Genomic DNA, 26,575 nt, shown 5'->3' on the forward strand with positions numbered 1-26,575 from the left:
ATGGTTAAAACCCAAAGAAGAGATAGAGATTGTATTCACTCAAGAGGGTAATGAGTAACGGCAATTTGATCAAGTGATTTAAAAAGTAAAAGATAAGATAAAGATCGTAACAGTGAAAGAAAAGGGATTAGTTATTTTTGAGAGATGATGAGGGTCTGATCGTTTGCATCTAAAAAAATTAAGTGAAAGAAAAACATTAAAACCCTCTTTTTTAGTTCGGAATAAGTGTGTGTTTACATATGGTAATAAGTTCATGGAGTCATAAGATACTCGCATAATTTAGGTGTGTAGCTGACAATTTCACGATATTTAGGTTTGTTTCAACGCCTTGTCCCGATAGTCAAAGAATATATTTTTGTTTTATAACACTGTCATTTCACAACACTCAACAACTCCATGACCCCCCCCCCCCCCCGCCCCCGCCCCCTCTTCCAATCCATTATTCACGTAACATTGAAATTAATTAATTTAAAAATTAAATTGTACATACACATTAACACATTAATTATAATAATAGTACGTTTTGCGGTATTTATGAAATTTACAAGGATAATCTATACGCTATAGGTAAAACGTCTAAATCATAAACCAAGGAGGCTTTTTAATTTGAATTTGAATTTTCAACACATTCAAGTGTCGAACTTTTTCTTTTCTTTCCCAAACTAGCAATTCTCTCGTAATTATATGACTCTGTATATAAGGATGAATAAGTAAATAGAGTATATATTTACAACCGTGGCTGTGGCGCAAACAATATGATCAAGCGAACTATATATTTAAAACAGCACACATTCTTCCGTCTTATTCTACATGATGAATTATTGAAATTTGTCAAGATGTAAAGTTTAAGAAAGAATAAAAGATTTCTGGCACATGCTAAAGTGTTTTTTTAATTTATGATCGTAAATATGATAAAATATTATTATAACTATAAAAGCATGTCTTTAAGGATAATAAATTTTTCAAGATATTGAAAATATTATGTTAATAAGACATTACATACAAATACACCATTCATGTATAAGTTAAACAGGATATCAACAACTTTCGTCCTTCAATTATTTATAAATTTTGATCCTTATAATATAAGACATACATTTAATTCAATTAATTAAAATATATTATTTTAGTCTTTTATGTAGGAAATATGTTGTATTTGATCTATTTTTAGAACTATGTAACCTCACATATAGAGTAAAATATTAGTTTAACATAACTCACGAGTAATTAAGTGATTAAAGAGTTATAATAATTAGTATAACATTTGTGAATATTCTCTAAGTTAAACTCCTTAACAATGTGACTCAATTCCACTCCTAAGGTGTAGACTCATAAAAGAAATACACAGTGATAATAACAAGGAGGCGTCTGCGGTAAAAAAAATCTTATTCATATATACAGTGGCGGGTCTAAGATTTTCATTTAGGAAGTTCGGAAAAAATAACAGAAACTAAATATAAAAAATAATATTGTCCCTGGGAATTGAACCTAGAACGCTAGAGATAATTTTGAACATCATGAACCGCTTGAGCAAACCTTTCGCATTTGTCTAAGGTATTCAAAAGTTAATATATGTACATTAATACAAAAAATCTACCTTATAAATACAATGTACTGTAATTTTTCTTTGAGGGTGTTCGGGTGAATCATATTAACTTATTAATTTTTATAGTCATAAAATTATAAAATATCTATTAATTAATGATAATTAATCAATCTCCTTCCGAACTACTTTGAATTGCTTTTTCTGGAGCCAAGGGTCTATCGTGTACACTCTAACTTCTCCAAACTTCACTATTTAGGATTATACTGCATATGTTCTTGTTGTTAATTAAGCAATCTCCCTCTTTCAATTTATGCGTCTTATTTTTTTTTAGTATATTAAAACATAAATATTATTTTTAGTAACTTTTTAATTTAATTTTACGTGACACATCTAAAATTACAAAATTCAAAATGCATTTTAATACATTAGACATATTTTTAGTTTAGTTACTTTTTTCCTAGAATAAGCGCAGATAATATATGCATATATATATATATATATATATATATTTTTTTTTTTCCTAAGGTAGAATGGAGGTGGGGTCTATAGTTAGATTTTGGTGGGGGTGTGTGTCGTGCGGGCGAGGGGGTCGGGGGGTGGGGTGGCAAAGGCAGGCAGCACGTGTTACTAGTCATGAAAGATGAGTTCATATTTAAGAACTCTCAACTAATCCAAACCAAACAATTGAATCAAACATTTAATTCCATTTCTTTTCTTCTTCTTCTTTTTATGTAGTAAGATTTTGAGCAAATAAAAACAACCTTACTACTTTAGATTTGTACCTTCACATTGTGGTTTCTAAGGTTCTTTTCCTTCAATTCTTGAAACCATATTGCTTTTATAAACTCCAATCCAATTGGAAAAAAAAAATTGACATTCTTTGTTATTTCTTTATAAAGATTGGACCTTTCTTGTAAAATTTTGACACCCCACTTCATATTTCTCTACAATTTGGGCTATTTTAGTGTGAATTAGCTGTTTTTGCTATACGGGTATGTATATTTTGCTCTCAATCACACTGGAATTGTTTAAATTTACTGCAAAACTGGTGAATTTAGCTTTGTAATTTGTTAAATATATATATACTTTGTCGTTTTATTTTTTATCTGTTGTTGTGGTTAAGTGTATAATATTTGAGTTTGATTAGTTGACATAACAAAACCTGTTTTCTTGGAATGTATTTTTTATCCTTAGCCTCAGTTCTCATCTTGCAGTAAAAAAAAAAGATGATTAATTTGGGGTTCTTTTTTACTGCTATTTACTATGAATACTATGATCATAATCTAGTTTATACATTTGTGGCCTTGTAATTATAAAGTTGCTTACTTGGTAAGGTTGCTATAGTCCATTAAAGTAACATAGTTTTTTTTTTTTTTTTCCTGATAAGGATCAAATTACCTAGTTTTGTCTCTTAAAGTTGGACTATGCAATAGGAGATCAAGAAGTAGTACAGTCAGACCTCTCTATAACAGTCATCCTCTATAATAACATTTCACTATAATTGCCTAGTTTTCTTTGGAACCGACTTTATATTATGTTATATTTTATGTTCTCTATAACAACATATCGCTGTAGCATCCAAAAACTAACCAGACAAACGACGCTGTTATAGAGAGGTTTAACTGTAGTCCGTCGGTTGTCTCTCAATTATATTTTTATAACAGTATCCATTATAACAATATTTCACTATAATGGTCTTGTTTTCCTTGGAATCGACTTTTATGTTATATTATGTTATATGTTTTCTATAACGACATCTCGCTATAAGATCCAAAAAATATCTAGACAAGCAGCGCTGTTATAGAAAGATTTAACTGTAGTTGGTCGCTTGTCTCTCAATTATATTTTTATTGCAGCCAAAAGCAGCCCCTTTGAAATGTTACATTTCCTCTTGGTTTCAGGCGGTACAACATGTCGGAATCTCAAAGGAGGCCAGCAGTGATTGGGTTCAGGAGTGGAAATGGGTACATCAATGGTTCACTTCCATTGAGGTCTCCAATTTCTAGAGCTGAAGTTGCTGAGTTCTGTCATGCCCTTGGCGGGAAGCGGCCAATTAATAGCATCTTAATTTCAAACAATGGGATGGCAGCTGTGAAGTTTATACGTAGTATTAGGACATGGGCATATGAGACATTTGGTTCAGAGAAGGCAATTTTGTTGGTTGCAATGGCTACGCCCGAGGACATGAGGATAAACGCGGAGCACATTAGAATAGCTGATCAGTTTGTAGAAGTTCCTGGTGGGACGAATAACAACAACTATGCCAATGTGCAGCTCATTGTGGAGGTTTGTAATGCATTCTAATGAATATAATACCTCATTAAACAAGATGAAAGTTTGTAGCAGAGTGCAATAAAGACGATGAGAACAATTTGTCTCCAGATAACTTGGTCTATCTTTATCTTGCATGTGCATCTTGTTGTTGTAAGGGTTTGCCCTGAATTTCTTACCTTATCTGGATTTTACCATAATTGTGTTTTACTTCAAAAAGGTTTTCTTGGTGGAAAAGACTCTTCCATATCTAGAAGTTTTGGACTTTTATAAATAGAAGATCCTTTCTTCTCATACACAACACAATAGCATTCCCAATGTAGTCCGTTAGAGTTAAAGAGTCTTGTTTAAGGGGAGATTATTCTCTCGATAGCTTCTATGCTTTTTTTCTTCTTAATATTATTAGTTTTCACATATGTAGATCAATTGACCAAATCATGTCAAAGTATCATGCATCTTTAGTATACTTTTCGTTGTTGTCTGATTTGTCGCCGTTCAAGGTTTGCAATTGTTGTCTTCCACATGACGCCTTGTTATATCTATCCCAACAGTTGTATCTATTTACATTTTAAAACATTCTTGTAAATGGGCCAGGGAATCAATGCCAAAAAAAAAAAAAAAAAAACAAATAGTTATAGACAGTGCACTTTCTTTTGTGTAGATGGCAGAGATGACTCATGTCGATGCGGTTTGGCCTGGTTGGGGTCATGCATCAGAAAACCCTGAACTGCCAGATGCATTGGACGCAAAGGGGATCATATTTCTTGGGCCACCGGCTAAATCAATGGCAGCACTAGGAGACAAAATTGGTTCATCTTTGATTGCTCAAGCAGCAGAAGTACCCACCCTTCCGTGGAGTGGATCCCATGTAAGTCTTTATCGTCATTCTTCTCTGTTAGTCTCATAATGGCCAGTCTGCATCTAATGGACAATTCATCAATCGCGCAGGTCAAAGTTCCTCCAGAAAGCTCTTTGGTCTCTATCCCAGATGAAATATATGCTAAAGCATGTGTTTACACGACAGAAGAAGCAATTGCTAGTTGTCAAGTAGTAGGTTACCCTGCAATGATCAAGGCATCCTGGGGCGGTGGTGGTAAAGGCATAAGAAAGGTCTGTCTCTTATTATACTAGCACAGCGAGTAGTGTAAATATCAATGTTAATTTAATATTCCTGTTACTTGATCATTCCAGGTACATAGTGATGATGAAGTTAGGGCACTATTCAAGCAAGTTCAGGGTGAAGTTCCTGGCTCTCCAATATTTATAATGAAAGTTGCTTCTCAGGTTCAGCCATCTTCTTTCTTTTCTGACCTTAATGCTCATACATATCTTTCGAGAGAATATTTCTAAACATCAGATTTATTTATTTTTTTAATTTTTTTTTTTTTGCTTTTTAAACAACTAGAGTCGGCATCTAGAAGTCCAGTTACTATGTGATCAATATGGCAATGTTGCAGCCTTGCACAGCCGTGACTGTAGTGTTCAAAGGCGACACCAAAAGGTTAGTTTGTGTTTAACTTTTGATTATGTGTAGCGATGAATTATGAAGACAAGAGTAGACATCAGTGAAATGTCATCACTAATGTGTCTAATTTTCGTGAAACTTAGATAATTGAGGAGGGGCCAATTACAGTAGCTCCGCTAGAGACGGTGAAAAAACTTGAGCAGGCTGCTAGAAGACTGGCCAAATGTGTCAATTACATTGGAGCTGCCACTGTTGAGTATCTTTACAGTATGGACACTGGAGAGTACTATTTCTTGGAACTCAACCCTCGGTTACAGGTTAGTGATACTGCCATCTGCTTGAGTTTGCACCTGAGTCCAATTTTTTTTTTTTTTTTTTCACCACATGGACGAAAGCTATAAAAAATGGTTTTATTTTGCATCGTGATCACCTCTATTATGATCTGGAACCTTTTATGTAAGTTACATCTTTCTCATTCTATTAGGTTGAACACCCTGTAACTGAATGGATAGCAGAAATAAACCTGCCAGCAGCTCAAGTTGCTGTTGGAATGGGGATCCCTTTGTGGCAAATTCCAGGTTTTGTACCAAATGTCACCCTCTCGGCTTAAGATGTTCAGGTTCTTCTTTTTCCTATTTTTAAGCTTTCTTCTTTGATTCTATTAGAAATAAGGCGGTTCTATGGAATGGAACATGGTGCGGGATATGATGCTTGGAGGAAAACATCTATTGTTGCAACATCATTTGATTTTGATAAAGCTGAGTCGACAAGGCCAAAAGGTCATTGTGTGGCTGTGCGTGTAACAAGTGAGGATCCTGATGATGGTTTTAAGCCTACCAGTGGTAAAGTACAGGTAAAGTATCTTCTAAAAAACTTTCACATTCCTTTTCTAAACAGTGCTTTTAGGTTGAATAGTTGTTAATTTACATTTCATAACGTAGGAGCTGAGTTTTAAGAGCAAACCGAATGTGTGGGCATACTTCTCTGTCAAGGTACGTATAAATTAGATGGAAATCGCATCTTGAGGTGCTTGAATTGTTGCAAAGTGTAATAAATCTCTTTCCTTTGCAGTCTGGTGGAGGCATTCATGAATTTTCAGACTCTCAGTTTGGTAAGCTGAAGTTTAATTATACTGCATTAAGTTTCCACATATGCTATCAGATTCAGATATCATACATTGTATTTCAAAATAAAAATGCCAGTCAAAAAAAAGTCTAAAAATTATGTCTAACCTATTGAATTTATGGATTTCTATATCTTAACGCAGGACATGTTTTTGCATTTGGAGAGTCCAGACCCCTGGCTATTGCAAACATGGTTCTTGGACTGAAGGAAATCCAGATCCGAGGAGAGATACGTACGAATGTTGATTACACGATTGATCTATTGCATGTAAGAGTTTCGGATAAAAAAAATTCATGCTCAACTCCGTTAGAGTGTTATTTCTCTTCATTAATTGGGTATTTTCTGCAGGCTTCAGATTACAGAGAAAATAAGATACACACTGGCTGGTTGGACAGTAGAATTGCCATGAGGGTTAGAGCAGAAAGACCTCCTTGGTATCTTTCTGTAGTTGGAGGAGCTCTTTATGTAAGTTTCCCATTTCATGACTGATGTTAGGTTCTTAAAAAGGTTTTATCTTGGGAATTTACTTGCAAAATTAATACCAGTACCCCTTATTGTTACTTGTCAAACTCAGAAAGCTTCTGCAAGTGGTGCGGCCTTGGTTTCCGAATATATTGGTTATCTTGAAAAAGGTCAAATCCCACCCAAGGTAATCAGTCTCAGAGTTTTTGTGCTTGTCTGAATCTTTACATTTTCTCCATCTCTTTATTGGAATAACCCGTTGTCCATCTATGTGCAGCATATATCCCTTGTGAACTCTCAAGTCTCACTAAACATTGAAGGAAGCAAGTACACAGTAAGTAGCCTTTTCCAGTCTTCTTGTTTGATTCTGTTTCATGGACTTTTTGCAACTCAGTAATTTGTTGGTTTGTCTCTTAGATTAATATGGTGAGGGGAGGACCAGGAAGCTATAGGTTGAGGATGAATGAATCGGAGATCGAAGCAGAAATACATACTCTGCGTGATGGAGGACTTCTGATGCAGGCAATAATCAATCACTCTGCAACTTCTCTATGTACCCTTTTAATTGAGTGATTGATTCCTTTCACATTCAAAACTGATATAAACATCTAACTTACCTTGATCACTGCAGCTGGACGGGAACAGTCATGTTATATATGCAGAGGAGGAAGCAGCTGGAACTCGCCTTCTAATTGATGGAAGAACTTGCTTGCTGCAGGTGCCAATAATTGTTCAGTCCCAATACTTTTATTTATTTTGGAATTGGCACCTTCTTATCATGTAATATTCGTTGATTCCAGAATGATCATGATCCATCAAAGTTAATTGCCGAGACACCCTGCAAACTCCTGAGATATTTAGTGTCTGATGGTAGTCATGTTGATGCTGACACACCTTACGCGGAGGTTGAGGTGATGAAGATGTGCATGCCCCTTCTTTCACCTGCTTCAGGAGTTATCCATATTAAGATGTCTGAAGGTCAAGCAATGCAGGTATCGTATTTGCAAATAAAGCATATCTGTCTCTCATCTGCAGCAACTTAAATTTAAGTTTGTGTGTAGGCTGGTGAGCTCATAGCATCACTTGATTTAGATGACCCTTCTGCTGTAAGAAAAGCAGAGCCTTTTCGTGGAAGCTTCCCTATTTTGGGACCTCCAACTGCCATATCTGGAAAAGTTCATCAGAGATGTGCTGCAAGTCTCAATGCAGCAAGGATGATTCTTGCTGGATATGACCACAATGTTGATGATGTAAGTAATTTCATATAAAGATTTGAAGTTGATAATTGCTTATGTAACATCTTTTCGTCTAAATAGTAATCTGAAAATATTCTATCCAATACATGATTTAACAAATCTCTGATGACACAACTTAATCTTCCAATTCAGGTGGTTCATAACTTGCTAAGTTGCTTGGACAGTCCCGAGCTTCCATTTCTACAGTGGCAAGAATGCATATCCGTGCTGGCAACACGACTTCCAAAGGACCTCAGAAATGAGGTAAATGATTGGATAATGATTATTTCCCTCTGTTGTTGGAAAGAGTAGTAGTTCTCTAGCTCAATGTTTTTCATTATGTATTCTTGTTGCAGTTGGAAGCAAAATATAAGGAATACGAGGGATATACCAACTCGCAAACTGTTGACTTCCCTGCCAGAATTCTGAGAGGTGTTCTTGAGGTGAGTCTTTTACCACATTTTCTTCTTTCAGTAATATTTTTGCTGTTATTTCTTTTAATAGTTCAAGTACCATCTCTTCTAACATTGATTTATTGTCTATCATTCTCTGCTTGCTTTAGGCTCACCTAAGAATCTGCTCAGAAAAAGAAAAAGGAGCTCAAGAAAGACTAATTGAACCTTTGATGAGTCTCGTCAAGTCTTATGAGGGTGGAAGAGAGAGTCATGCCCGTGGTATCGTCTATTCACTTTTTGAAGAGTATCTATCTGTTGAAGAATTGTTTAGTGACAATCTCCAGGTTAGTTGTCTTACAAACAATTATTTTGATAATCTCCTCGGCGTGACTAGATATCTAAGTTTGAGCGTCTTTATTGCTCCGAATATACTTCAGCATCTGCACTTAAATAAAGGTATAAAAGTTTTTAACCATTATATTATATAAGGATGCAAAATACTCAAAGTGAGATACTAGAAATGTAAAGTATCAAAAAACGTAATTGTCCGCTCTTAATCGTTGAGGTTCCTTTCCATTTTCTTATTATTAGTATGATAAACATTCTCCAAATTATTTCTAACAAAGCAGCCCCATATTATTCAGACCATGATTTTTCTAAAATCATTTGCATTGTAGATAATCTTATGCATTCTCGTATTATTTGTATGATGTACAATAAGCAGCTTTTGTAATAATTTTTGTCAATCATCTCTATAGGAGGCCTCAAGATCATTTGAACGATTCAAATTTTACTTACTGTTGCATGTATTCCATCTTACTATGTTGTCAGTATGTAACATGCATACTTTGTGATATCATATCTTGATTTCTCGGTGATGTATTGTCAAAATATTCAGTAATCTACTACAACAAAATGGAACGGAGTTGGAAGACCACATTAATTCAACTGAAGTTTGGTTCTTCATTGTTATGTTATCAGTTTTGATCTCTTAATTTTTCAGGCTGATGTGATTGAACGACTCCGGCTTCAATATAAGAAAGATCTTCTGAAGGTTGTCGACATAGTGCTTTCTCATCAGGTATAAGCGAATTATTCACGTGTTCACTTTCCTTTCTTCTGTAGGTTTAAAAATTTCCAGTACCAATAATGTGTTTTTTTACAGGGTGTTAAGCGTAAAAATAAGCTTATACTTAGTCTGATGGAGCAACTGGTATATCCCAATCCTGCAGCATACAGGGAAAAACTTATTCGTTTCTCAGCACTCAACCATACAAATTATTCCGAGGTTGGTATTGCATACATTCTTCAATAAAGAAATTGGTACTCCATACTTGAGCCAAAATAATTTGGTATTGCAAGTTATTCTGTGCTTGTGGAAATTTGAGAAACCATATTCATCGTGTTTCATATCTTTGACATACAATCTTGATATTAAGCCAAAATACCCTGGAAGTTCTCTAAGATCAATGAAGTTCTCTAAGATCAACACTAGAAACAACTGCTCTTGTGATTTTCTCCATGGTTCCTGAGACCGTGCAGACTTTTTAAAGTTGCCATGAATTTTTCGCAACTCCGGTAATTTATCATTGTCTAAGTCTTGATTTGATTTTACAGTTGGCACTGAAGGCCAGTCAACTCCTCGAACAAACTAAACTGAGTGAATTACGTTCAAGTATTGCCAGAAGTCTTTCTGAGCTAGAGATGTTTACTGAAGAAGGTGACACTATGGATACTCCTAAGCGGAAAAGTGCCATCAATGAAAGAATGGAAGCTCTAGTGAGTGCTCCTTTGGCAGTAGAAGACGCACTTGTAGGCCTTTTTGATCACAGTGATCACACCCTTCAGAGGCGCGTTATGGAGACCTACATTCGTAGACTCTATCAGGTATTGACTTGTCTTGGAGCATCTGCATTCAAGAAATACGTATAGTTTCTTTACCTGACTTTTGATATCTGCTCTAGCCTTACCTCGTTCACGGGAGTGTGAGGATGCAGTGGCACAGATCTGGACTAATTGCTACGTGGCAGTTTTTGGAAGAGCATGTGGAGAGAAAGAGTGGGTCTGGAGACCATGTGATGGTAAAACCGTTAGTTGAGAAACACAGTGAGAGAAAATGGGGAGCGATGGTTATTATCAGATCTCTCCAAGTCTTGCCAACAGTATTAACTGCTGCACTGAGGGAGACAGCGCATGATTTGCATGAAGACATGTCCAATGGAGTCAGTCATGGTAACATGCTGCACATTGCATTGGTTGGCATCAACAACCAAATGAGTTTGCTTCAGGATAGTGGGGATGAAGATCAGGCTCAAGAAAGAATTAACAAGTTAGCCAAAATTTTGAGAGAGAAAGAAGTGAGCTCGAGCCTTAAAAGTGCAGGTGTAAAGGTTATCAGTTGCATCATTCCGAGAGATGAAGGGAGGGGGCCTATGAGGCACTCCTTTCACTGGTCAGCAGAGAAGCTGTATTATGAGGAGGAGCCTCTACTGCGTCATCTTGAGCCTCCTCTATCCATTTACCTTGAATTGGTTTGTATTTTACTTCTCCTGTTATTTGTATCCCATATTACTATTGGTGTTTTCTTTTTTCTTGGACCATGAGCTGATCTTAGGATCATAATTCCCCTGAAATGCAGGAAAAGCTCAAGGTCTATGATAATATAAAGTATACTCCATCCCGAGACCGTCAGTGGCACCTCTATACTGTTATAGACAAGCGGCGTCCAATCCAGAGGATGTTTCTCAGAACACTTGTAAGACAACCAACATCAGATGACAGTTTATTAGCGGATCAAGGATTAAATCAGGGAACAGCTCCTTCCCCTTTGGCTCTGTCTTTTACTTCAAGAAGCATTTTGAGGTCCTTAATAACTGCACTGGAAGAGCTTGAACTTAATCTCCATAATACGACTCTCAAAGCTGACCATGCTCATATGTACTTGTATATTTTACGAGAGCAAGAGATAGCTGATCTGTTACCGTACCACAAGTCAGTACCTTGTTTGTCTTATGCTTGTTATTGTTAAGGACAAAAATTGGCAGATGGCTCACTTCATGACTTTGTTGCAGGAGGATGGACCTAAATAATGAGAACAAAGAAGCAGAAGTTCAGAAAATCTTAGAAGAGCTAGCTCGTGAAATTAATGCATCTGTTGGTGTGAGGATGCACAGGTTAGGCGTTTGTGAGTGGGAAGTGAAACTTTGGATATCATCTGCAGGAGATGCAACTGGTGCTTGGAGGGTTTTGGTTACGAATGTGACAGGTCACACCTGCATTGTGCATGTAAGTGAAATTTAGCGTGTACATGAAATCTTTTATTGATTTAGCTGATCCGAAACTGGCTTGTGTTGTGTTGGAGAGCACACGTCAGCCAGTAGATTGGACTTCAACCACTGATTGTCTTTTTTCTCTCTTCTCTCATCTTTTCTGGTAGAGAGTTTAAAGTTAATCAAGCTTATGATAGAAAGGGTGCATACTTCTGTATTAGCACCACAAAATTTTGGACTAACATATGTTGCTCCACTGTATTGACTTAAACTATTTGTTCAACCTAATGACTTAATTCATTCCAACTTCATGGATTGGTTTTTGTCATAGAAGACTCTGATTAACATTGATTTCATGCTATTGGAAATTGAACTCTCAGGTTTATCGTGAAGTGGAAGATACAGGTGAACAAAGAGTAGTGTATCACTCCGCCATTGGCAGTGGTCCTTTAAATGGCATGCCAGTTACAGCACCTTATCTACCTTTGGCTGTGCTTGACCAGAAACGGCTTTTGGCTCGCAAGAGCAGCACCACTTACTGCTATGATTTTCCTCTGGTAAACATCTGAAAGTAGAGATTATATATGCTGGTTATTACAATCTGATCGATATCAACATCCTATAAATATCCCTTCTGCAGGCATTTGAAGCAGCATTGGAGAAGTCTTGGGCAAGTCACAATCCTGTAACAGAAAAGCCTAAGGACAAGGTCCTCCTGAAAGTCACAGAGTTAAGTTTTGCTGACAAAAATGGAAGCTGGGGTACTCCTCTTGTCTCTGTAGAGCGCCAGCCTGGATTCAATGATGTTGGCATGGTGGCATGGATTATGGAAATGTCTACTCCTGAGTTCCCTATGGGTAGGAAAATTCTTGTTGTGGCGAATGATGTCACCTTCAGAAACGGATCTTTTGGCCCAAGCGAGGATGCATTTTTCCAAGCAGTGACTGATGTTGCTTGCACACAGAAAATGCCGCTTATTTATTTGGCAGCAAATTCAGGAGCTCGTATTGGTGCAGCTGAGGAGGTAAAGTCTTGCTTCAAAGTTGGATGGTCTGATGAATCAAGCCCCGAGCGTGGTTTTCAGTATGTATACTTAACTCCTGAGGATCATGAACGTATTAAATCTTCTGTCATGGCACATGAATTGAAGTTGTCAAATGGAGAAACTCGATGGGTGATAGATACTATTATTGGAAAGGAGGATGGCCTAGGTGTTGAGAACTTAAGTGGAAGTGGAGCCATTGCAAGTGCTTATTCTCGGGCATATCATGAAACATTTACCTTGACATACGTAACTGGGAGAACCGTCGGCATAGGTGCTTATCTTGCTCGTCTTGGTATGCGGTGTATACAGAGGCTTGATCAGCCAATTATTCTTACAGGTTATTCTGCACTTAACAAACTTTTGGGTCGGGAAGTTTATAGCTCCCACATGCAGCTTGGCGGACCTAAAATTATGGCAACTAATGGTGTTGTTCATTTAACCGTCTCTGATGACCTCGAGGGTATATCAAAGATCTTAGACTGGTTGAGCTTCATTCCACCATATTCTGGTGGTCCACTTCCTATTTCAACTCCCTTGGATCCTCCAGAAAGACCTGTTGAGTACTTCCCAGATAACACATGTGATCCACGCGCAGCCATTTCCGGCCTCGCAGACGCAAATGGAAAGTGGTTAGGAGGCATTTTTGACAAGGATAGCTTTATTGAGACACTGGAAGGCTGGGCGAGGACTGTTGTGACAGGCAGGGCGAAACTTGGAGGAATCCCTGTAGGAATAGTTGCTGTTGAGACACAAACTATGAAGCAAGTTATCCCTGCGGACCCTGGACAGCTTGATTCTCACGAAAGGGTTGTCCCTCAAGCAGGGCAAGTATGGTTTCCCGACTCTGCCACTAAAACAGCTCAAGCATTGATGGATTTCAATAGAGAGGAGCTGCCTCTTTTCATTCTTGCCAACTGGAGAGGCTTTTCAGGTGGACAAAGGGATCTCTTTGAAGGTATCCTTCAGGCAGGATCGACCATCGTCGAGAACCTCAGAACATACAAGCAGCCTGTTTTTGTTTATATCCCTATGATGGGTGAACTTCGTGGTGGGGCGTGGGTCGTTGTGGATAGTAAGATCAATTCAGACCACATTGAAATGTATGCAGAACAGACAGCCAGGGGAAATGTCCTTGAGCCAGAAGGTATGATCGAAATTAAATTCAGAACAAAAGAACTGTTGGAGTGCATGGGTAGAATTGACCAACGGCTTATCGATCTCAAGTCAAAGCTTCAGGAAGCCAAGAGTGCAGGAGTATATGCTAATGTTGAGGCCTTAGTGCAGCAAATTAAAACCCGTGAGACACAGCTTTTGCCAGTATACACGCAGATAGCTACAAAGTTCGCAGAGCTGCACGATACTTCGTTAAGAATGGCGGCGAAGGGGGTGATCCGAGAAGTAGTAAATTGGGAAACTTCTCGTTCATTCTTTTACGGACGTCTGCTTCGAAGAGTTGAAGAGGAAATGTTGGTCAAAACCGTGAGGAATGCTGCGGGTGACCAGCTTTCTTACAAATCTGCTATGGATATGGTAAAAAGCTGGTTTTTGGATTCAAAAGAAGGCAAAGTAGATGCCTGGATAGACGATGAAGCCTTTTTCTCATGGAAGAATGATCCCAAGAACTATGAGGAAAGACTGCAAGAGTTGCGGGTGCAAAAGGTACTACTACAGCTATCAAAGATTGGTGATTCGACATTGGATTTACATGCTTTACCACAAGGTCTTCTTTCCCTCCTACAGAAGGTTAGCAATCAGATTCTCTTTCGTAGCATTGACATTTTCGAAATTTTGTCCCCCCTCCATTTTATCTTTACCTGCTTAAAGTGCCTGAAAAAAGTTTCATGTTTCCACGTGCAGGTCGAGCCAGCAACCAGAGAGCAACTGATCAGTGATCTAAAAAAGGTGCTTAATTGATCAAGCAGCGCATAACCTGTCAGCAATTGTTGTCTGCTAGGACAGCTTCCTGCTAACCAGTGCGTCCGCCTCCTAGGAGAAGCAGCCCGGTTAGCACTCAATCTGTACCGCGACGATTGTTCTCTCTTCAAAATCGATAATATATTGGAGAAGTTTGGCAGAACCACTGGTTTAAATTTGTCTCGCGAGGTGTAAATATTAGCATCTTGAGAGTGTGCAGGGTGTAGTCTTAGTTGTTTGAGCAGAAAGATTTGCGGCTTAGCAGGCTCCTTTATTGAAATTTCTGCAGGCCTGATCTCTAAGAATGTATATTTGCATTGTTATCTTATATTTATAGTCTAACAATTGGTTAGCCTTGGAATTCATTTATTGGAAGTCCAAATAAAATATGAGCTGTAATTCATGCCCCTATTTAGTTGCTATTCAGAAACTTTGGAATTGCAACACATGACCATCCTCTTTTCTCTTTTCGCTATTAGTTAGTGTTATTTACAGATATTAGCTAGTAGCAAGAGTGCCAAGTCCTAACAAAACTTTAATCTATGTCTTTAAGATTTACATCTCTATTTTGGTGCCTGAAGTTAAAGAAATCAAAGTGCATACACTTAGATTCACATCAAGAAAGCACCCATAGCACTTGTTGCAAAAAGATAAATAATAAAATAAGTAAAGGTTAATTCTCTAGTTACCTGTAAGAATATATAGTAATGATATGTATATTTTTATATGGTTTGCTTTCAAAAGAATTCAGGTGACGATACCTACTTCAAAATATTGTATGGTTCTTGTTATGCTTACTGACGGCCTAAAGCAAGTTTTCTCTCTTCTTAGTTTAGTTCCATCAAACGATTACGAGATAAACAATGAGACAAAAGAAGAGCAATTAGACAATCACTTTAGAGTATAGAACGATTACGAGATAAACAATGAGACAAAAGAAGAGCAATTAGACAATCACTTTAGAGTATAGGGAAATCTATTAGTAGAAATTCATCGGGACGTATTCCGGTTTTTCACCAAGGGAGTGAATCAGCGATTGCTTATTTGTCCATTTTTAGAAGGAAAGTATGCAAATTACTACTCCCTCCGGTTCAAAAAGAGCGTTATTATTTGCAACTAATAGGCAAAAATAGGTAGTTTGACTAAATTATCCCTAATTAAATAGTTATTGAGATTTGGTCACTTAATACTTAATAAGGGCAAATCTGAAAAAATAAAGTTAATTTTTTCTCGATTTGGTAAGTGAACACTCTTTTTAAACTAAAAAATAAAAGTAAAGTGGACACTCTTTTTGAACCGGATGGAGTAATAATTTACAGGTCAATTCTCCATAGGCGTACCAACATATATATATATATTTTTTTTTTGGTACAATAGGCATACCAACGGCTATACAATTTTTTATTTTGATGACATGAGAACCCGCAGGCGCTACCCTCGGTGCGCACAGTGTAAACCCAACTCCTGTGTAATAGCTCACAAACCACACAGGAGAGATAACCCGCACTAGGCAAGTCCCGTGCGACGAGCTCGACCTAGAAGGCAAATCCCCTGCTGTCGTAGGCAGGGGATTTCGAACTTGAAACCTCCATTATAAAAGCCCCATGCTCAACCAATTGAGCCACCCTTGCAGGTCCAACGGCTATACAATTTTGTGACACCAAAGTTCTTTACATTGCAATATAAAAAATTTACCGCGTCTGGTGACTTTGGTATGCAATTTTGTGACACCAAAGTCACCAGACGCGGTAATTTTTTTATATTGCAATATATGAATTGCTTATACATAATCAATGTATAAAAGTTTAATTCTTAAAACATTTTAATGTTCAATGTCTAGCTAGTATAATTTTATCTTATCTACTTGTAGATTCTAAATCTTAGGAGCACAACGATACTACATAACATTTGGTCCATAATGTTATTTTTATTGTTCCGTAGAAATGACTGCTACTTGCAAGAGAAAACAATCAATATAATCTATTGCACGAGGATAGGAAAAACAAAACAAAAATATAATACTAAAGTAAACACAATTATCTTTTTTAACGATGTGAGCAAAAAGTTCTTAAATATACAGAATATGACCACAGGGGTCCTGGTTAGTACATAATTGCCTCTAGCAATAACAAGAAAGACAAGGGGAACTCTTCAACATAATATATGACTACATTTTAACCATAAAAGTTAAAATCATAGCTATCATATTTTTAAGTGTACTAACTTTAACCAAACAAGAACTCTTTATGGCAATTGGCTAGGACCAGTAGGCACTATCTGTTTTGGATTGGATTAATCTGGTTGATTTTTCTTTTCCCCCTTGCCTTCTTGTACATACATTGTATAGTTCTTGTTTACAATGTTTAAACATCTTCAGGCAATTTTAGTGAACAGGTTAGCACAGCATCAGCAACTGTGAGAAATATCTTGTCCTCACCAATTTGACTTGGAAAATTGGATGCATGTAGCTTGTCAATCACCACTCTACCGGGGTTCGACAGAACAAGCTGTGCAAGAATAAAAAAGAAGGTAAGATTTCGAGGCATGTATGAATATATGACGTGTAGCTTTGAGTTCAGACGTCATGTGTAGTGTAAAGGCTAATCCAGAATTTAAAGTTGATGTACTAAGGCTCAAAATTTTAGTGTTTGTTGAAATTTTTGTAAATTTCCACACAAGTATTTAGGCTCATTACGAAGTTGATTAAGATGATTACCTGAACATTTCTCTTGTTTAGGCTTCTTAGCAACTCTTCCAAGGCATGAATGCCACTGGTGTCAATGTCAGTAACAGCTGCAAGGCGAAGAGCAGGAAAAACGCGAGAGGTGGATAGATCAATTTGTCTTATCAGAGTAGGATAACTAGTTTTTAGTTTCAGCAACAAAGGTAAATCTCTACTTACGCGACATCTCAACGATCAAGAATTGAATTCCAGGAAGGCCAGCTGCTTTTAAATGTTCTTCCTCATCCATTAGCCATCTCAATATCCTGAAAACCAAGTTAATTAAAGTTTCTTTTTTCTTAGAATCAGTTGACATTTAACTTTAGAAGCATTCCACAAAGAAATGTCCTACCTTTCTTTGATATAATTAGAGTTTGAAAAGTATATAGCAGAATCAACTCTAACAATCAATATACCAGGAACTTTGGTTGCCTCGGGGTATTGTTCAATATTCCTATATACATTTGTCCGGGGTATCCTACCAAGAGTAGCTGTTCGCGGCCTTGTGACTTGGAGGAGAATCTTAGCAAATGATATTGTCACCTATTTAATGATAAAACACCATTAGATCTGATTATTGTACGATATATTTCGTTGATAATATTGTTCAGTTTCTGGATGCCCTTACCGCGATTAAAAGACCAATCTCAACAGAGGCAAAAACCACGCCAAAAAATGCCCCGATGCAAGCAACAAAGTCAAATTTGTCAATCTTCCAAATCAAAATTGCTGCTTCATAGTCAATTAAGCCGAGTACAGCTGAGATGATGATGGCAGCAAGGATTGCATTCGGAGTATACTTAAAAAGAGGTGTTATGAATTCCAAAGTTAAGAACACGACGACGGACATGACAACGTTGGAAACTGCTGTTTGGCAGCCCGCCATGTAATTTACTGCTGACCGAGAAAAGGAACCTGCACGAGGTGAATCGATCAACTAGTTGGACAAACTGTTATACATGACGATGAAAATAACTGAATAATACTTGTACAGTCAGACCTCTCTATAACAGCTATCATTTATAACAACATTTAACTATAACAATCATGTTTCTCTGTAACTAATCCTTCATCTTATGTTATAAAAATTTCTCCATAATTGCATTGCGCTATAGCAACAAAAAATATTGGAGCAAATGATGGTGTTATAAAGAGGTTTGACTGTATTAGCAATAAATTCTTGTCACACCATTTGTTGCCCTGATAATATTATAACATAACCCGAAAAGTCGATCCAAAGAAAACTTGGCCGTTATAGTGAAATGCTTTTATAAACGATGATTGTCATAGAGAGGTCTGACTATAGATCATTTTACATTGATTTTTTTTTTTTTTGGCTTCGTAGAGATGAAACCTATGTGTTGAAAGTTAAAAACACATCATATCTTTATGCATACTCTATTTTCGTGTTAATTTGTCTTACCTGTTGCTACATAACAGGACGTCATCGAGCCAATGATATTCATAGTTCCAAGTGCCACCATCTCTTTGTTTCCATCCAACTGGTAGTCCTTCATTGACGCGAAGGTTCTTCCAATTGCAACAGCTTCCTATGAACAAGAAGGTAAAAGATCTCGGACGTTTAGTGGAAAAGTGTGGAAAGGTTCCTGCTTCGATATTTCGTTCAATATTTTGCTTACCGTCAATGCAATCACGCCAGCTACCATACCAGTCCTCATCCCTTTTAAGAGATAGTCACCTGTGAAATATATTTTATTGACAGATGGAGGATTTATTCCTTTCTCAATGTATCCTACCTAGTAAGATCGTTATACAAGTCGATTAAAAAGAGATCATTTTACTCCAAATGATGAAAAGTTAAAGTGAAAGTATGAAGAATCTAAAACAAGAAACTTACAATGACAACTCCCTTCTTTTCAGCATGGGTAATGTAGACAAAGAAAGTCGAAAGAATGACAGAAATCAAAGGAGCAATTGCAGGTACCCAAAACAGCTTTTTATTCTTCTTTCCCTGGTTGTCAAATTATTTTAGCGTCAAGTAAAGACTACCAAATTCTTTCAAAGTTTAGTCAATAGAGCTCAGGACTCTTACTATGTACTTCGCGAACAAAAGGAAAGTTAAAAAGGTTGATCCAATGAGAATTGTCTGCCAGTTCCACTGCAAAGAAGGAATAAATTTCAAGTAATCCATAAAAAAGACATCTTAGGTAGAATGCTCTCAAGTGTCAAGTAAACTTACTCCATGGTTGACGGAATGAAACACTGATTGCATCACAGAAATGATATCTGTTTTCTTAGTAAACTTTTTTATGCCCAAAAATCCTTTAAGCTGTTGAAGGGCAATTGTGATGGCAGCACCACCCATGAATCCAACAACAGCAGCATGAGATAGAAAGTCTATTAAGAAGCCCAATCTACCAAGAAAGTAAAACAATATCCCGTGGCCAAGTGAGAAAGAGAAGGAAACGAAGAACAAATACAGTCAAACCTCTCTATAACAACGTCGTTTGTCTGAATTTTTTTTTGGCTGCTATAGCGAAATGACTGTTATAGAGAACATATGATACAGTCAAACCTCCTTATAATGGTGCGTTTGTGTAGATATTTTTTGGCTGCTATAGCGAGATGCTGTTATCTATAACATAATATGAAAGTCGGTTTCCAAAAGACCAAAAAAACTAGGCCGTTATAGTGAAATGTTGCTATACAGGATGGCTATAATAAAGTGGTCTGACTGTATAACATAATATGAAAAATCGTTTCCAAATAAAACTTGGTTGTCATAGTAAAATGTTGTTATAGAGAGGTCTGACTGTATAACATAGTATGAAGATCTGTTCCAAAGAAAACTTGGCTGTTAATAGTAAAATGTTGTTTTAGAGGATGACTGTTATAGAAAGGTCTGACTGTATAACATAAAATGAAAAATTCGTTCCAAAAAAAACTTGGCCGTTGTAGCGAAATGTTGATATATAGGATGACTGTTATAGAGAGGTCTGACTGTACATTCAACTCGGTACTCAAATGTTTTAATCACCTTAGGATCCCAAGAGTAGCCTGAGTAATGCCAGCAAAAAATGTTGCTGTGAAAGCGAGCCTCAGATACTCGGTTGGATTTGTAGTGGGATCAATTTCATTCCGGAGCAAAGTCCCTAGCAAGAGTGACACAACAGCCACAGGCCCTATGGCTATGTCTCTTGAACTGCCCATGAAGGCGTAAACTAGAGGTGGAACAAAGCTGGAGTCTGGAATTTTGAACAAAAATAAACATGAAAAAGGATTTTCCACAGATTATTATCAAAAGTGAAGTTGATAAGGAACTAGACAGTGGACACTTACATAATCCATACTGAGGAGCTAAATTTGCAAGCTTTGAGTAGCCAATGTCCTGTCATACAAGTTGAATTTTTTTTATAAGAAATTTATGAAGTAAAATTTATGAAGTTCCTAACAATTTTGATTTCATTAATACAAATCTTCCGGGACTATGTAGCTCAGATCGTTCAAAAATGTCATCAGGCGCAAGTCAGTTCCTCCAATATTTATGCATTTTTGGAGGATCTGAGCAACATAGTTTAAAACAAGGGAATTGAAGAAGAAAGGCTTTGACGTGATACCACGGTCATTACCAGTATTTTCTTAAGGGGGTTACAATTCCCTTTAGGATTCAACAAAGCACTAGTATACTGCACATTTTTTCTTATGCTACTTTAGGAGGGGCCTTATAGTTATAGAACTTGAAACAAGACTTTTCAGAACAGTCATGCTCTTTCACGAACAACTGTGTCCGTTCAATTTAAGACCTCCAAATATTACAAACTAATCAACACATAGTCCAGGTACACTCTTTACCTGAGGAATGCAAAGACTTGCGATGGTGAGACCAGAGATAAGATCACCTCTGAATTTTCTAAAATTATAGTTTCTACCCCACTCTAGTATTGGAAATATTGCCTGTAAACCGAGTACAATCTTCCTAGACCTCGGTTGATCTTTGAAACAACGTAATGGATCGTCCGCAAAGAAAGTCTCCTTCACGGTAGTCTTAAACTCTTTGAAAATGTCCTGTTTTGGAGGGACTCCAACCTTGTGAATATAGGGTGTTTGGTTGTGTTGTGAAGATGAAAAGCTCCTTATGTCCATCTCTTTTCTTTCTTCTGCGTCGACATTAGAACGGTCCATGCTAGAAAAGAACAGCTAATTCACCTGTAATGCAGATGAAATATAATTTGAGTTATATCACCAAATGAAATACTAAAATTGTAGCCAATTCAAGATATTCTGTAACTCCTATTAGATGTAAAACCATGTAATAAGTTAAGAAGTTACACCAAACCTTTTGGAGACTTTTACTGCTAATAAAGTTCCAAATCTTGTTGAACTTTGCACTACATTTGAAAGTTCTTGCTTGTCCACTATATAGATAGAAGAGTATTAGTGGTGTGCTAAAAGCAAGCTTTGGCTAGGCACATACTGATTTTAGAAGCTACAGACCAATTTTATATTCTGTCTAAAAGACAAATGGATCGTCGATAACCATTGAATTAAAGAAAGTCAGCACGAATTGTTACTGACCACTATAATTTGAATAAAATCAGGTATGATAAGATTGATCAATATGACAACCAAAACCACCTCAACCATAACTAAAGGACTGTTTATTCTACACTTTGGTATGTTCAGAATAAGGCAGGTCATTCCTCACATAGTACAAAGATTTTTCACCAGGAAGAATCTAGAACAACTTTCAAATGATGTAATGTTTCTCTAGTGTCAAATTCATGACAGTGAACATGAACTTTGTTCAACATATGACAAGTGAAAAGAGGCTTTCAGTTCGTATGATGCTTGAATTTATTATATTTGAGGAATTTATTGATGTCTCTTCAAATGTAGGCATCTATCTTAAATATCTTGTTTAAAATTAAATGAGTACCTCATTGAAGTTGAGAAATAACTAGAGATGCACAGAATTAAACAATACAAGTATACATAGAGTTATATCTATATATATATATATATATATTTCAGAACTCGTTTTCTCAACTCAGAACCCACAACGTCTAAATTTTGAATCGACACTGAACTCCATGGTATATTTCCAATGTTATGCTCATTCACTTTTACCTTCTATTTTACTCTTCTTTCTTTTTCTTTTTCTTTTTTTTTTTTGTTGGGAGGGGAGAGTGGCAAACAGCAAAATCTACAGCATATAAATCAAGATCATTTAACAATATACTTATTCTATTAGCCAAGAAAAATGATAAGCCAATACTATGAAGATTTAAGAAATACTTTTTTCCAGCACTCTCCATCCCTAGCATTTTTAGATTAATGGATTCCAACATTGGCAATTGAAAGTTTTTTTAGTGCATAATTAGTGGTGCGAAACTAATTCTACTATTAAGTTGCTTGATAGTAATAACAAATATTAAGCGTTGTAGCTGTAGAACAGAATGTCACCCGTATTTACTTTATATAACTTTCTGAGAAGTAGCTAATTTTCCAAAAGTGAACAACTCTCTGTTCTGTATAGTATAGTCATAAAGGACTTCTCGGAATTTTTCCATATGATTTCCAGCAAATGTGCTTTGATGAAATGCTAATTTAAACAAAACAGGTCATGAACTGACTAAAATAATTGAAGTCCAGATCAAGATATTTGGAGTAACTTAATATATAAAAATAAAAAAAATAAAAAAATAAAAAGTTTATTATTCCAATTTTAGCAGAACAAATATGCACCGGCAAGAATAAAGCCAACTTCCATATGCCTTATTTAGAAACCACTGATAGTGAACCACAATTAGTACCTATAAAATATAGGGAAAATAATTGTCCACCCACTTAGGTCCCATATAATAATTTAACTTAGAGAGCTTAAACAAGGGTAAACATGCAGTTATGTGTCTCATAACTTTTGTCTCTTTTTTTGTTTTTTTTTAAACAAATTAAAGAAACACGTATATGGTAAGATCAAGATATAGATAATTAAAATGTCATGATAATGCATTAGGAAGATAGTATCCATTTTTCGAGGTCAGTGAGGCATCAATTAAGTTCTACTTTTCTGGCTATATAAATCACATTAAAGGTAAAATGAAAAACTTAAAAATAAATTATTTTAACTACCGTAAAAAAGGTATTCTTCTATTTTTGGGACAAACTCAAAATGCACGTGAATCACATAAATTGGGATATGGGAGTATTAAATTACAAATATTGTCACAAATTACATGAAAGCAAGCATATCTTTATTTTCAAGAAAACCCTACAGGTCAATGGTGGCAGGTGGATGGTTCGAAACTCGGCAGATGATAAGCTCACTCTCTACCCTTCTCCACTTAAATACCAAACTTTTCGTCTACAATAGATGTTGAGTCCATAACATACGTCTAACCCACACATCAAATGCCATGCTCTAACCACTAAACCAAAGCTTTGGGGGCAAATGAAAGTAAGCACATAATTAGCAGTACTATCTGATAACTTGAAAGGAAAAAAAAAGGGTTAAAGGGTCAAAAACACACCTCAAATATCACTTTTTTTTGAGTTTCCTACCTGAACTATCAGTTGTAAGAGTTTTCTACCTAAACTACCACCAATTAGTTTGCAAAACACATCTCAACTATCAGTTTAGTTTGCAAAACACACCTCAACTATCAGTTGTTCACTTTTCCTACCTGAACTATCACCAACTAGCTTATAAAACATACCTCAACTATCAGTTGTTCAATTTTGAGGTGTATTTTGCAAACTAGTTGGTGATAGTTCACGTAGGAAAAGTGAACAACTAATAGTTTAGGAGTGTTTTACAAACTAATTGGTGATAGTTTGGGTTGAAAACTCTCACGCCTGATAATACATAGGAAACTAAAAAAAAAGCGGTACTTGAGTTGTGTTTTTGACCATTATTTAAAAAAAAAAACTATTAACTTAAAATCCTGAGCATCCATCAAAAAGTAAAATGTAGACAAAAATGTTGAGACATACAGTATTAAGGATAGAACACAAGATAAAGCAAGATATGCACACTTGATGGTCCTCATCATACACAAGGATTTGAAACAAAATCGAATTATTCTGAAAATTAAAAAAGATAAAAAAACAAACAAACCTTTCAAGAGGAACAGGATGCAAGAACCCAAATGCTGTCCAGGTTCAATGAATCTAACACCACTTTATTCGTAGAAACTTCTCTTTTGTCTCTAATCATGACATAAAGAAAACAGAAAAAGGCAAATTAGATGCCTCCAAGGAAAACCTCAAACTTATTATCATCTGTTTGGTTAATCAGATGAGTGCATGTTGAGAAAGTGGAGTGAAAAAATAAAGCACAATGAGAGACTGCTGTTTTATTTCGAGTATTATCCTATGATGATATCTGAAGACAAGGAAAATTTATTAGTTCTTTATACAAAAAGGGGAAAAAAGAACTATAATTTATTATTTTTCCATTTGAGCTTCACGTGTATATATGAGGAAGAAAAGTAAACTCCTCAAACTATAATTAACAAGTCAGTCATCGGTCGGAGGTTTAAGTTCCAAAGAATGTGGGGTCTAGAGGTTGTCTGAATGTGACATAATGTGGTGCAGGTTCAAAAAAGGTTAAAAAGGACAACCTTGTTCTCATTTGATGAAAAGTCTTTATGTTTGAAAAGTCTATGGTAGGACCTAAGCTTCTAATTGCCGCTTATTAGAGGCAAAAGTCCTGGGAAAATGCTCTTTCCGTCTCAAATTATTTGTTATGGTAAGTGAAAATAGTTATCTCAAATTATTTATTATTTTCGGCTCAATGAATTATTCTTTTTTCATTTTATTCTTAGTAGAATTTTTAATTAATTGAGATGACACATAAATAGAGTAAATATTTAATGGAAAGACATTATAACTTAGATATAAATAAGGATAAAATTAGACAAATAACCCTCCTAAATAATATTTTTTTAAGGGATGTGTAAAATAAAAAAGCGAGAAATAATTTGAGACGGAGGGAGTAGTATTTGCTGATGAATGCACAAAACTATACTCTCTTTATTCCATTTTTTTTAATAACCGTGCTGTCCAGTCTAGTTTACGCGCATCTCGACTAATTTTGTGAGGTATTTCTTATCTCTCATCAGCATAGGTATCGGATAATTCTATCGATCAAGGCTTAGACAGATAAAAAGAAATAAGTTAGTATTTTGTCGTCTGTGGAATATGAATGTGAGACCTCATGACTTTCAACCTAATTCATTGACCAATAGGTCACACCCCTTGGTTCTCTTCATTCCATTTTATGCGACACAGTTTGAAATATGAGAGTCAAACTGATTAATTTTCTTAATGTGAATTTGAACATAGATTCCTTAAATTTTTTAAAATAATATTACATATTTAGAAACTACCTTAAAAAATACTATAAATCACTATAGTTAAAAATTTAAAATATTAAATAAATATTTGACTCTCCAAATAAAATTCATTTAACTATCCAAATAGTAATAGTATCACATAAAGATTTAATTTTTTTTTTTTACCTTTTGTTTAAATGATATCCTTTTTTTAGTAAGTTTTTAATTCTAATATCTTATTTACCCTTAATGACATTTACTTATATTGTAAGGATAAGGTGACATGTTTAAGATCACAACAATCAAATGGTGTTTTTTAACTACTATATGTTATACACGCATGTAGTTTAAAATCACAAAATTCAAAATCCTTCTTTACGTTCTTAAACTTCATATATGCCGAATCAATAAACTAAGACAAATAAAATAAAATAAAATAAAATGGAGGAGAATGTAAGAAATACTATATATTGATTAGTTATATGTTAAATGATTTAACTCTTATATAAAAGAAACATGCTATAAAGTTATACTTAATTTAATACATGCACTACGTACCAATAAGTATTTTGTCCTACTTCTGAAAATAAGACCAGTTCACTCCCTCTTATAGGAGAAAATCCGCACACACACACACACACACACACACAAAAAAAAAAAAAAAGAGAGAGAGAGAGAAAGAAATACTTCCTGTGTAGTCAATGAATAGTGGAGGACTATAAGATAAAGAGACAAAGATAGTCGTTATATAAAAGGTCCCCAGAATTTAAGTGGTGTAAATTGTGGTTGGAACAATCAGACCGCAGCTTTAATGTCAATAAATTGTAAG

The 26,575-nt window shown here is 35.8% G+C and overlaps 2 protein-coding genes across 3 annotated transcripts; one reads left to right on the forward strand and one right to left on the reverse strand.

Annotated features, from left to right (window-relative positions):
- Nucleotides 1-2,223: 2,223 nt before the first annotated feature.
- LOC132041083 (acetyl-CoA carboxylase 1-like) lies at nt 2,224-15,173 on the forward strand. Of its 2 annotated transcripts, XR_009410900.1 has the most exons (32): nt 2,224-2,538; nt 3,448-3,832; nt 4,479-4,685; nt 4,766-4,927; nt 5,009-5,101; nt 5,223-5,318; nt 5,426-5,599; nt 5,767-5,860; nt 5,948-6,135; nt 6,224-6,274; nt 6,354-6,393; nt 6,550-6,674; nt 6,756-6,872; nt 6,982-7,056; nt 7,147-7,203; nt 7,287-7,391; nt 7,501-7,587; nt 7,670-7,861; nt 7,931-8,119; nt 8,258-8,368; nt 8,461-8,547; nt 8,667-8,843; nt 9,503-9,580; nt 9,665-9,787; nt 10,117-10,386; nt 10,464-11,030; nt 11,138-11,490; nt 11,571-11,784; nt 12,149-12,325; nt 12,409-14,556; nt 14,671-14,829; nt 14,895-15,173. XR_009410900.1 is itself a non-coding variant. In XM_059431858.1 (31 exons), exons 2-31 carry the CDS (start codon nt 3,458-3,460, stop codon nt 14,725-14,727), a joined length of 6,789 nt encoding a protein of 2,262 aa, XP_059287841.1. In that variant the 5' UTR covers nt 2,224-2,538; nt 3,448-3,457; the 3' UTR covers nt 14,728-14,841. The 2 variants fall into 2 exon arrangements, 1 of the variants encoding a protein (XP_059287841.1); XM_059431858.1 differs by lacking the exon at nt 14,895-15,173 and having other exon boundaries at nt 14,671-14,841.
- Nucleotides 15,174-17,028: 1,855 nt separating this feature from the next.
- Nucleotides 17,029-24,884, reverse strand: LOC132039792 (sulfate transporter 1.2-like). Its single transcript, XM_059430314.1, has 14 exons — nt 24,528-24,884; nt 21,263-21,616; nt 20,750-20,798; nt 20,448-20,655; nt 19,650-19,824; nt 19,503-19,568; nt 19,308-19,421; nt 19,090-19,206; nt 18,873-18,999; nt 18,078-18,364; nt 17,802-17,992; nt 17,630-17,715; nt 17,444-17,520; nt 17,029-17,234 (listed from the first exon to the last, which is right to left on the reverse strand). The coding sequence occupies exons 2-14, from the start codon at nt 21,590-21,592 to the stop codon at nt 17,091-17,093; spliced, it is 1,971 nt and encodes a 656-aa protein (XP_059286297.1). The 5' UTR covers nt 21,593-21,616; nt 24,528-24,884; the 3' UTR covers nt 17,029-17,090.
- Nucleotides 24,885-26,575: the final 1,691 nt, after the last annotated feature.

This window comes from Lycium ferocissimum, chromosome 12, assembly GCF_029784015.1.
Source record: "Lycium ferocissimum isolate CSIRO_LF1 chromosome 12, AGI_CSIRO_Lferr_CH_V1, whole genome shotgun sequence".
NCBI classification, from domain to species: domain Eukaryota; kingdom Viridiplantae; phylum Streptophyta; class Magnoliopsida; order Solanales; family Solanaceae; genus Lycium; species Lycium ferocissimum.

Bases quoted from the DNA above. Each gene is read 5' to 3' on its own strand.
- LOC132041083 (XM_059431858.1), top strand. From the start codon at position 3,458: ATGTCGGAATCTCAAAGGAGGCCAGCAGTGATTGGGTTCAGGAGTGGA. The intron at 3,833-4,478 runs GTTTGTAATGCA...TCTTTTGTGTAG, and splicing joins ATGTGCAGCTCATTGTGGAG to ATGGCAGAGATGACTCATGT. The intron at 9,788-10,116 runs GTTGGTATTGCA...TTGATTTTACAG, and splicing joins ACCATACAAATTATTCCGAG to TTGGCACTGAAGGCCAGTCA.
- LOC132039792 (XM_059430314.1), bottom strand. From the start codon at position 21,592: ATGGACCGTTCTAATGTCGACGCAGAAGAAAGAAAAGAGATGGACATA. The intron at 19,422-19,502 runs GTAAGAGTCCTG...TTTGACAACCAG, and splicing joins TTTTGTTCGCGAAGTACATA to GGAAAGAAGAATAAAAAGCT. The intron at 17,716-17,801 runs GTAGGACATTTC...CTTGGTTTTCAG, and splicing joins TCTAATTATATCAAAGAAAG to GATATTGAGATGGCTAATGG.